Source organism: Centrocercus urophasianus, unplaced genomic scaffold (genome assembly GCF_019232065.1).
Source record: "Centrocercus urophasianus isolate 14NV4802_14NV808 unplaced genomic scaffold, USGS_Curo_1.0 seq_29, whole genome shotgun sequence".
NCBI lineage: Eukaryota > Metazoa > Chordata > Aves > Galliformes > Phasianidae > Centrocercus > Centrocercus urophasianus.
The window spans coordinates 10,229,798-10,241,841 of NW_024884855.1; the positions used below are offsets into that span (position 1 = coordinate 10,229,798).

Sequence of the window (12,044 nt, forward strand, 5' to 3'; positions counted from 1 at the left end):
TATCCCTCTGGATCTGCCAAGACATATGTTCCTTCTGTGTCTGTAGGCCAAGGTCCTGCCTCTCCTTCCCCTACTGCTCTTCTGCTTCAGAAAAAAAGCACACTCCTTTCCGCAGGGGCTTTAGTTATGCAAGATGTTTCCTGGTTCTTCAGTAGCTGTTTGCGTTAATACCCTGAAAGGGGAACTAAGTCCTGGTGCCTTAGGCTGGTTTCTGGGAGGAGATAAAGATGAGATTTTATTTTTGCAGGGGAACTTGACTTGACAGCAGCCTGTGTGGTCTATAGGGAAGTGCATGAGCAGGGGAAGGAGGAGAGTGCATTGCTGCTCCTGTAGACAACTGAGCTTCTGCCTCGGTGAAGCAAGGAATGGAATGTAGGATAAGTGTGGTTTCTGGAAGGGCACACTGATAGGTGGAGAGAGAGAAAATCCTTTTTGCAGTCCTGCAGTATAGGCAGTCAGCAGAGGAGGGGCACTTTTCTGTTTCTGTATTCACAGCTCTCCATAGTAGGTGGCTGGGATCGTATGGAGGCAGAAGAACTTGCACGACCTGTTTGAAGGAAATTATCTGTGGAAGGAGAGAGATAGGAGGATACTAATGCTCGTGTCCCTGCCTCTTACTGGGAGGGAGAAGGGGAGCTCACCATGTCAATAGGGCATATCCAGTGAGTGGACAGAGCTGACGCATTCCATTTTGCTTTCTTTCTGAGAACAGATGGTGAGGACTGAGATGTGATGATCCTGCTGCATTGTTTGTCCGTTTCTTTTCCTTGCTTTTTGTTTGTTTGTTTTTTTCCCTCTTCTCATTCCTTCTGTTTTCTCCTTCTTGCCACAGGGCTGTTCCTTTAGGGTTGTAGAGCCCACCTTGTCACTGACACACACCACAGCGTTTCACTTGCTTGCACTGTATTTTTCATGCACGTTGAGGCTGCACTCTCTTTTTCTCTCTTTCTTGCGTCATCACAGTTGTATTTGGCTGCCATGGACAGTAGCAGCCATATGAGCTGGCAGCTTAAGCCCTCGGACAGTGCACGGACATACTGGTAACAGCGCCCGCAAATGGAACAGGTACTGGAAACAAAAAGGTCCTTCTTGCTCAACCCCTTCTCCACTCCCGACCACTCCTCATCCCTGCACTGTTTATCCCAGGCCAGTGCCTTTTATTTCTTCACATTCCTTTCCTCTGCACCTCCCACCCCATTCCCTCCTGCCAAGGGTTAAAATGACTTAGTTTTGCTCTGGTGCAGACTCAAGCAGCAGATTTAACCTTGGAAAGGCTTCTGGTGCTCGATGTGATGGCTACAGAGACCCGTGCCTCACAACTCATGGCTGCTTTAGCTCAAAGTGCACACTGGAGAACAGCTTCAACACTTAGTCCTGAGCGCTGCTTAAATGTGGAATTAGTGGTGCACTTTAAATGCAGAATAGAAGTTCTTCCATCCCAAGAAGCTGCTTTAAAGCGAGAACCAATCTAGTAGCTTTTCAGTCAGGACCAGTTCTCTTATTTCAGCTTTTTAGCTTCCCTTGATCCCTGCTGCTGTTCTTTTTGTATTGACTGCTCATAGCAGCGTGTGCCCCAAACCACAGATGTTTATCTGCCACGTGCTTTAAGCTCCTCAGTAGGATTTTTAATTTGTTGAAAGGCTGTGGTTGGTAGTGGTGGCCTGTCCTAAAGAGTTATTTCAGTGCCTGTTAGAACTGTGTGCAGCTTCTCCTTGCATTTAAAGTCAGAAAGGAGTCAGTTTAAAGACAACTTCCCTAAGGCTCCAGGCATAAGCACTAATATTTATTTCATTCTGTTTCAAAACCTTTTACTGTTTTGTTTGTTCTGTGTATGTCCGACTCATTTCATCCATCTCCCATGGGCTCTGTGAACAGAGCCCCCTTAGCATCATTTCACTGTCTGAATTTTCAATGTGCTGTTGTTGCTGACAGTCTCCAAGACAGCCAATGTGTCTTCCCTCACAGTAGTCCATCAGAAAGCCACTTGCATACAGAAAGAGTAGGTGGTCTGCATTAGGCCTTGGAGTTTTTAGCTTGGTTGAATACAGGGTGTAATGAAAGCTCCCAGGCAGCTCACCTGGTGTAAAGGACAGCGTGTTTCCCCAAGGGAGCTACAGCCATGCAGTGACTGGAAGGTGCTGGTTCCAGTTGGAATAAAGGGGCTATTGCTTTTGGCCTGTGCAGTCAATGACCCCTGTCTTAATTCTGTTCCCAGGAAGACGTGTCCATAAAGCTGCTATTCCTTCATTTCTGCCGTTCTTGCTGGGACTTCTCTTAGCCTTGCATTGGATTCCTTTCTGTCATGTTGCTGCTTGGTCTGTGCTCTTGCTGCCTCTTGCCATTTGTCTGCCTGTCTTGTGACGTGCTGGGAAGCGTGCTGTCTGACCTGGATGTCTCAGTGCCCTCTGCCATGGTGCATGAACACAAACCTGTCTTGAAGCATGGTGCTGGAACCCATGGAAGGGTCACAACTTCCTTCAGTCTTAAGCCTCGTAAAGACTGCTCCTGGGCTCATGGTGGTCTTTCTGCTTCCTGCAGGTGGTATTGTAGCAAAGTCAGAAGACTGCTTATGAGTCTGTCCCATGAAATAAAGTACTGCCTGGTGGGGGAAAATTCTGGGGTCTTTATACTGGGCTTGAATTATCCTCTGGGCTGGAACATGACTTCAGTCTTCACTGTCTTCTGTTTCCCTAAGGTCACACCCAGAGTTAATGTGTCTGTCTGCAGGGCTAAGAAAAAGTCATTGCATTCTTTCCAAGACTTTAAAAACAAACAAAGCAAACAGAAACTCTGTTCTTTGGACTTGGTCAACTTAAATCTCTTTGAATTCAGAACCCATTGGCTGGAATTGGCTATTTCCCTCCATTTGTACCTCCCATTCATAATGATACCAAACTCTGTGTTTACTGTGCTGTAGCTATTTGAGAGGTGGATCAACCTTTAAGAACTTGACTCCAGAAACTTTGATCTTTATTGGCTTACTAAAATAGCTCTGGCAGGAAATCAAAGTCAGGGTAGCCAAAGAGATGTATTTATTTTAACAAGTAGTCAGTGGTTTTTACTTGGAGTCATGGTTTCACACGGTAAGTGATCTTCCAGAGCAGCTCTGTTAGCAGTGAAGTACTCACGATCTGCACAGTTCACAGGACTTGGTAGAATTTATGGTCTCTAAAATTAACCAATTACTCTCATTATTAGTATTTTTTTGCAACAAATGATTCCTTTGTATGCAAACTGCTTCTGATAATCCCCTCACTCTCACGTGTTCACTAACCATACCTATGAAAGTTTATGCCCTCAACAAGGCTAAATGTGAATGATTCTTTTTCTTTCAAGAGATGCAAAATAAACTCTTGTGCAATCAGCTGTGTTTGTCCTAGCTGACTGGTAAGTGCCTGGGAGGTGTGCTGTGTTGGCTAGCACAGGCAACCTGGAGGAACAGCAGCAAGAAGTCTGTTAGGCCCTCTGCTTGGGGTGGCTGAGAGTAGGGAGAAGACATTGACCTCCTTGCTGTATTTAAAAGGGTACAAGAGGGCATATAGGACCTGGGGGCTGAGAGTACTGGAAGAATCGATGCATTGTGCATGTTCTTTGCCTTCTATGCAAGTCTTTAAAGGAAACTAAATGCAGCTGTGTGCATGATGGCTGTGTCAGGCAGTGTATCCGGGGGGTCACCTGAGAGCAGAGACCAAGACTTCCTTAGCTCCAAACTGTGCTCAGGCTTAGAAGTCTTTAGATCTTTCTAAAAGAAGTTATTTTCTAAGTTATTTTAATAGTGAACAGTATAGTTTGGTTTCATATCCATGTGACTGGCGAGTTTCTGCTGATACATCTTCATTTGTTGGCCTGCCCAGATGTTGGGATCTGTGTTTTCCACAGCATCTTCCCATTGCTTCACAGCAAAGGATGTGCACTAAAGTGCTTAGATGAGAGATGCTGACAGCATGTGGAGCAAAGCATTCATGCAGTGATTCTAATGTAGTTACTGAATATTTGGTGCATGCTTGCGGAGCTGTGCTGTGCTGGTTGTAAGAGGTGTGCAGAAGTTCTAGCTGTTTCCAATTTTCAACCAACTTTTCATGGCTGTTAGGAATATCCTTAACAGAAGGAGTAACCAGTTCAAACTGTAATGGGAAAAGGTTGTAAGGTACAAAAATCCTGAGTTAAGGAGAGAACATCAGCCCTAACTCTGACTATTGAGTCTTGATTTGTTCCTTGTGGTGGATAGCAGGTAGGTTTGAATGTAAAAATGCATTCTGCTTGACTGTTTTTGTTTTGTTTTTTTTCTTTGGGGAGGAAGGAGCAAATTCTTTTCAACTTCTCTTTCCACAATGGGTACATTATTGAAATATGGTTCATCAAGCAGTCCATCTTGATTGTTAATGTTCTAAAGAAAATTGATGCTGCAAGTTGTGCACTGAATCTATAGGATTTCCATGATCCTAGAAGTTGGTTGTTTTTTTCAAAATACATCTTGCAAAACCTTAACAACTGCAAATTTTCTTTTCATGCTCATCTCCTACCATGCTTTGCATATGGGATACAAATGGAAAATGAGCAATCAAATGCATTTTGCCTTCTAAGATGTTCTTCATAGCGTGATGCTTGGCTGGAGATTTCAACATTATACTATCTGTGAATGTGTCCTGCTTATGTTATGAGAAAATTCTTTGACTTCTAAGCCTCTTTGAGCCTGCTGGGTTAGTCTCATGTTTTAATAATGCCCTAAACTTCATTTCTGAAACAGCAATCGTATTTCATAAACTGTATGGAATACAGTCCTCAAACTGGCTCAGCTTGGCATATTCAACCTTTTCTTTCTCACTGGCAAAAAGAAAGAAAAAAATCTTAAAAAGAGAAAGAACATGTAGACCCTTTGTCTTCTAAATATAGATGCTGTTTCTGGGCCAGAGTTTTATATTAAGATCCACATTCTGCAGAAGATGTTCCCGTTATGGAAGATAGTAAAAGATAAGTGTGCCAATGAGCCCCAGGTATCTTCATCTTCTGCCAGTGGGGTCAGCCCTGATGAAGGAGCAGTATCTCTCTTCTACTGTACACAGGTTCAGCCTGGTTTGGTCTTTGAAGGAAAACTGAAAATGCTGTTAATTCTCTGAAACCTCCTTTGAATAGCCAGGCTTCTGAAAGCCTAAGGATGCCTCATAATGTTCTTTCCCAGTGGGCAAGATAAATCATAGCTCCTGGTGTGGAACTGCCTTCCAGTTGTCTTTTTTGCCAGCTTAACTGGCTATTTTATGTGGTGCAGCTTTAAAGGCGATAATAAGTCAGTATGCTGAAGAGCACTCTTGGGAAGTAAGATGTGGATTTACAGAATTATTCAAGCTCCTGCTGGTATTAAAAAGAGGAAAAAGCACCTGTCCTCATTGCTTGGTTTGGAGTATCGTGGTAGCTGAATCCCAGAAGCACTAACATGGCCAAGATCAAAGCACTGAACGCATTGAAACAAAGAGGAAAGAGTCTCTCGTTCTTACTGCAGTGTATTTGCATGCTTTTCAGCTCAGTATCCAAAGCTGGATGGCAGGTGTTATCTCAGTAGCCTCTGGGAGCAGTTTGGGATTACCTTGCTTTGAAAAAAAATTGTAAAGCAACCCAAACCAAAGGCACCTCACACCTCTGTGAGCTTCTTTTCTCACCCCCAGGCTGGAGTCTTGTCTACCACTGCATGGTACACAGGCTGGATCCCATGCCATGGTGGATAATTAACCACCTGATAACTATTAAATAGCTAATATCTTGTTGGATGGCAGCTTGTTTCCAGTCTGGTTGGGTCTGTCCTTTCTCAGGCATAAATTGTTCACAGGATTCATTCTTCCACACTTTCCTTTCAAAGTGTCCATTTGTGATGTGTGCAATCTTCTGCTGATCTCATTGCACAGAAATGCAATGAACTTTACACCTCTCTTCTTTTCAACCTCCTTTTCTGGCATGGTTGAAAGAATCAGCATGACTAAAAGAGGATGAAGGTGTGAGGTGGGTTTTTACATCTGTATCATTTCCACTTCCCTTTCTTCTTCCAAGTGAAATATGGCACGTTTTGATTCAATGACTATAGGGCTTCATTCTCTATAGAGAGCTTGGACAAATCATTAGCCCATGTGCACTGACCTGGCCAGCATCCTTGCAGCAGGCTATACCAGTGTGTTGCTCTACACAGTGACTTTGAAACTTTCCTTGTCAAACCAAGCCAGCAGCTCCTTGATATGCAGCAAATGCTGCCAATGTTGTGCTGGGAAGTGATTGCAATCTGTTGTTCCATTCTAATATTTATTCTGACTTCTCTGTTCTGTTGTTTTTGTTTGTTTGTTGTTTTCTTGTCTTGTTTTCCTCCAGTACACCTCCAGCATGAGAGCCAAATACCTCGCCACCAACCAACCTCGTCCAGATGCTGGCAATGTGCATTAAGATGAGAAAGCAAAAAAAAAAAGAAAGAAAAGAGAAAATCAAAAAGAAAAACAGCAACACAATAAAAACCAACAAAAAACAACAGCAACAAAAACCCACATGTGCAGTCAGACAAAACAATGTGCCAACTGCTGTGCCCCTGTGCTGTCCTCGTAGAACAATCCTGCTGTTCTGCCCCAAATCCAGTGCAGCTCCTTTGGTTTCTCCAGCTCAGAACGCCCCTCCAACCTCATACCTGCCCAATGGAGTGGAAGCCCTTTTTGAATTCAAGCCTTTGCTTTGTTGTACCTGATGTGCAAGAGAGAGCAAGCACGTGCAGCAAAGCAGCTGAAAGATCACCTGCCTGCCCAGGGCTCCACCTGCCTGGGGCCAGCTTTGTTGGAATATCCGCTAGAAAGCATTGGTGAATATCTTCTGCCTGCATTTTTTCTCTTTCAGTTCCCCAGAGAAATGTGGTGAAATATGGTGGTAGATCTTCTGCTGTGGGACCAGCAGAGCTGCTTGGTCTGTCAGATGCTGAAGAGGCAGAGGCTCGGTGTCTGTGACAACGTGCAACCAGGGGAAGCTGAGTTGATGCGCAGTGTGGCGTCATGGTGGGAGTCCCCTGGTCCAGTGCCCTGTGTGGGGGAAGGGAAACCCCTGCCTCTTGCTGTCTCTGCACATCCACTGTACTTTGGGAGCCTGTGGTTCTGTTCTAGGAAAAAAAAAAAAACCACTCCACTACCCTGATAACTTCTTTTTTTTAAACCACTAAGAGAATGCCTTTTTCTTTCCCACTGTAGCTAGCATGTGAATTCTTGAGAAGGAGCAGAGGATCCCAGCACCTTTTAACTACCCTGGCCATTGCTCTGAACCTGACCTCTGTGCTCCATCAGGGAAGCCCAGGTACTTGCAGAAGGCATTCTGCAGCAGGGTGCTGCCTTTACCAGGCTGACACAGATCAAACAGGAGCCAGCCACTGCCCACTTGGTGCCAAACTTTTCCAGGAAAAGACTTTGTGGTGGGGATTTTTGCACTAAAGAGTTTCAGCTCTCTGATGCTAAGTCTTATGGGACAGTCAGCTTGTGAAAACAAGAGGGGCTACAAGCGCCGATGGATTTATAGTAAATGCAAGCTCTCCCTGCAAGAGTGACCTGTGAACTCTGCTGAACTTTCTTCTCGTTTTCTTTTTTTATCACCATTTACAGCACAGGGTTGTTGAACTGGCACTGAAGAAGGTTTTTTTGGAGCCTCAATCCTAACAAACTCACAAGATCCTCAGTGTATCTTCTGTGCTTCAGAATCAGAAGCCCGGATGCCGTCTGGATAACGTCGTGACTATCAGAACATGTTTTTATTCTCTTTGTTTTTGTTTTTCAAGGCACATTGCTAACCACTCTCTGACCATATTAAGGCACACATAGGCATTTTTCTAGCTACGAGGCAGAACAAAGCTTGCAAAGGGGCAGCTGGGTGCCTGCAAAGGGCAACATCCTCCACTGGTGCTGTACTTCCCACTGAAGAGCAGTGCTCCAACAGGCACTGGCAGCTTCCCACTGGAAGAGGAGTCTGCCTCATGATGGGCTGGTAGTACTGTAGAGTAATGACCTTCCAGTGGGGAAACTATGATGTTCTTTCGTGACTTCTTCAGTTTGTTTTACCTCTGAGCAGGGGCATCTTAGCGTGTAGCTGCTGAGTGTGGCATTAAATAACTGGCAGAAGAGACGGAGTGGGAAATATCCCTCAAACTGGAGCTGAGCCATTGGCAGAGGCAGTTAACTTCACCTCCACGACATTCAGACTCAGGGTCTGTTGATCCCACATTTGCTGTACGAGGCGCAAAATCTACCGATCTGCCTTTCCTCAAGTCAGTTGCCTTCTTGCAGTGAGGTAAGAATTGCTCCTCGCAGGTGGCTGAGATGATGGTATTTGCTGTGAAAGGGTACCAGCTGTGTGGAAAGCAAGCTTTGTGCTCCTCACGAGAAGATAAACGACTAACAGACTGAAAAAAATACAGGCCAGCTTTTACCATTCAAAGGGATGAGAAGGAAAGGGAAGAAGAGGCATCACAGAATCAGAATTGGGGAAAAAACTTCACCGTAAATCTCTGGAAGCAGGATTTTCTTGCTCAGGACTGAGTAGGCCTTTCAGACACATTTGATGGGCTTCACACTGAAACATACCTCAGTGTTATCAAATAACAAGGGCAGGGAGTGTGCTGCAGGGTGCATGGAGGGACACTGTGGCTCACGAGCACCAGGTTTTCCACCCTGTCCTAAAGGAAAACCTAGGAGTAGAGCATGTGGCATAGTTAACTCGCAGGGTCCAAAGTGTAGAATTGCTGTCTAGGAGCAGCAGAGCCTTCCCCTTGCTTTGAAGAAAGAAGCAAGATGCATAAATCCTGATTAAGACCAAATTGTTCTGTCGTTTCAAGGATGTGCCCAGATTGCTACTTAGGTTACCATTTTTAGGGGGGGGTGCCCTAAATCTGTGGCCTGATCCTACTCCCTGATGGCAAGTGTTCTGGAAGCTTGAGGTGAGGATGTGGGGAACCCTGTGAAGACAGGTGCTTCTGTATATTGCCTCTGCTGTGTACAGAATGAGTCTGGAACATGTGTGTGACTGCACTTCGGAAGGGGCTGCATCTGAGTTGTCACAGCAGCACTGCCTGCTGCTACAGGGATAATGGGGAAGCCTGTGCCTCTTGTTTGCAGCATCTAATGCAGCAGCCACCTTGACTTGCTTCTTTCCAAGGTTCAGCACAGCCACCCTTACCACCCAGAACAACTTCTGACAACACTTGGGCTTGCAGCAAGGCACAGATGTGGAGGTATGTGCTCTCTGACTTCAAAATATAACTGGAAAGAGTGTTTTGGAGATGACATTTTGCTCTCTGGAGGCCAGCATAACCTGACTGCAGTGTGAGCTGTGTACTTTTGTCCAGCCAGCACTTCCTTTACTTGACATGGATATTGCACTTTTGTAAAGCATCCTGGAACTCTGCTGCCCCGCTGCATGCTGTGCAGAGCGCTGGATAGGAAACACAGACAAACGGTTTGGTTTTCTTTTAGTATTGTTATTACTTTTTCTCCTTTTTTTTTTCTTCTTGTTTTTTTTTTTTTTCTTTTTTCTTTTAAACTGGAACCTTGAGCAACAGCATGGCATTTCTGCAGACTGGTCTGAGTAGATCTGCTGAAGAACAGATGGCCTTTGCCTATTCCTATGGCTGTGACACAATCAGTCTCATCCATATGGTCACATTTTGTCTGAGGAGGGGACTCTCAGAAGCCAAGATCTCCCAGACTCTGTGCCTCCCTCTTGAGTGAACAGCAGGTGCTATCTGGCAAAGACTCATCTGTTCTGGATGGCATTCATGGTTGAGGGAGTCCAAACTCTTCGAGCTGTAGGAGGGAAAGCTGTAGAGATTTCTCTCTCTTCCATTGTGTGTCTTTGTTCTTAATGTGACAAAATGCCAAGGCCATATCGCTTGGTGTGTCCCAGCTGACTTTATCAGAACATTTATCATGTTACTGGTTGCTGACAAAGGGGTCCAGAATTCAGGGGAGCTGAGATTGGCCTCTGGACACCTCGCTGACTGTGGAAGGAGGGAGGCTGGTCCAGCTGGAGGCGACTGCATTGCTGAAGGCACTTCATGTTACTTTTTCAGAAGCACAAATGTGGTCATTGGCTTGTCTGGTTGGCTTGGTTTATTTCCACTACATCATCATGTGTGAATGACTTTTTCTTTTGAAACTGAGAACTCTTCCAAGCACACGAACATCTCCACAATGTGAAATGTAAATAGCATGTTGGACTCTCGTGTCCAGTGTTCAAGACTGCATTGTAATTGTAAAGGAAATCAAATCAAGACTTGGCTGTGAATTTCTTGTGCTGTCTTGGGAATATAACTGTAGTGTTTGTATCCTGTATGTATTATTAAACTGAATTCATTTTATGTGCTGATAAAAGGGTTCAAGCTAAGGTTTTTAGCGTGCATCCATGTATCCAAATGTGAAGGATGGAGTGCTCCCTTCCCCTCCTGTCCTTTTTAAGTTTTCTCCATTTGATAGCTGTTAATTTTCCGTGTACAGTCATCTCAGCCACGATGCAAGGATGTTCATGTGAGTGCTTTGAGGAGGACGCAGTGCATGAGGATTTCAGTGAAGTCAGGATTTCCATAGCTGTTCCCTAAAAATATGCTGTGTTCACACGAAAAGTTTGGCTTTTCTGAGAGTAAATGTTTTCTCAGGGGGCTGCTTGGCCATCGCTCATGAGGACTCCGGGTGCTGCCAGGTGTTAGCAGGCAGGAGTGAGTGGATACCTATATGAGCAAGGTACAGATCCCAGTATGGATAAACCCATGTTTAACTTCTGGTCCTATCATTTCCTTTTAGCAGCAACAGAAATCACATGCTGAGCCCTCTGAAGGGAAGGGAAGTGTTGTGGCTTGTTGGTTGTAGTCACCCTGCCTGGCGTAGGCTTGGGTTAGTTGAGTTTCTCCTTAGGTGGGGACAGGTCTATGCAGCACTTCCTACACGGGGAGCAAGGAGAAGCCAACATCTTTCCCCCCAGAGTCGGTCGGTGTAACTCACTGAACATCTTGGGCTGCGAGGGGAAAAGCCTTCTTTCAGATTCTGAGGAGTAGGTCTTACACCTTGAGAGATGGGGCCTGTCCTGTAACCAGATTGGTTCTGTTATCACCACCTGCTCTCCTTTTCCATAAGTGATGGAGGTGTGAGCTGCAAGTGGCTTCTCCACTCCTCCCAGGAGGTCCAGCAGAAGCATCAGCTGTGTTGGTGGCAGTGCCTGGATGTGCCACAGAGTGCTAATGAGCGCTCTGTGCTTTGGGGGGGAGCAGTGTGGGCCCCAGCTGAGCCCCCTGGGGAGCGTTGCCCAAGAGAGGGGCTGTCACGGAGCCTGGAGCTCCCCGGTGCTCACCCAGCCCTAAAGCAGAACCCAAAAGGGCATGCAACCAGAACATTCAAAACACTCCTTTCCAGAAGAGGAGAACTGTAGCATGAAGCTCTTAGGTGCTCTGCGTATTTGATACCACATCGCTCCTCGCTATGCAATTCCAAACTCCTTCCTTCCTCTTCCTCCTCCAATCTCACACAGAGGCTCCTCCAGCAGCCTCTGCCCCCGGGGGGCCCTGGGCTCCTCAAACAGCTTCATTCCATTTGTTGTCCTCCACGTTGGGTCTGGGTGCTCCGCTGCTGCATCGCGTGCCTCAGGTCCCTTAGTAGTGGGGCAGCCCCACGAGTCGTAGTTGCATCATTCAGAGGGCAGTTCTTTTCTTGGACACTGTGCACAGAAACCTAAAGATGAACACGTTCCTGGCCTTTTTGTAACTTTTCTGTTCTACTTCTTAACCATAATGGTTGTATATCATACCACTTTATATACATATATAATATATAAATATATATAATTTTTTTTTTTTTTTTAAACTTTGGACCTGCTAGTTTCTTTCGAGTGTTCCTGCACTTACCCAAAATGTTTTTAAATTGTGAGGGTTAAAGAGGATTGAGCCCATTTTTGTATCTTTACTTTTAATTCTGTAGTTCTATTGATTGTAATGTAGCTATTTTTTACTGTAACTTTTCGGTTTGCAAATACTAAAAAAAAAAAAAAAAAAAAAAAAA

General features: G+C 45.2%; 1 protein-coding gene across 3 annotated transcripts in view; it reads left to right on the forward strand.

Annotated features, from left to right (window-relative positions):
• TTYH3 (tweety family member 3) overlaps window positions 1-10,365 on the forward strand; it is a 69,179-nt gene extending 58,814 nt beyond the window's left edge. For 2 of the 3 annotated variants that reach the window (XM_042827706.1, XM_042827707.1), the window contains one exon: window positions 6,352-10,365. In XM_042827706.1, the coding sequence (XP_042683640.1) occupies window positions 6,352-6,423 (72 nt within the window). In that variant the 3' untranslated portion in view covers window positions 6,424-10,365. The other variant, XM_042827705.1, reaches the window with a different exon arrangement.
• Window positions 10,366-12,044: the final 1,679 nt, after the last annotated feature.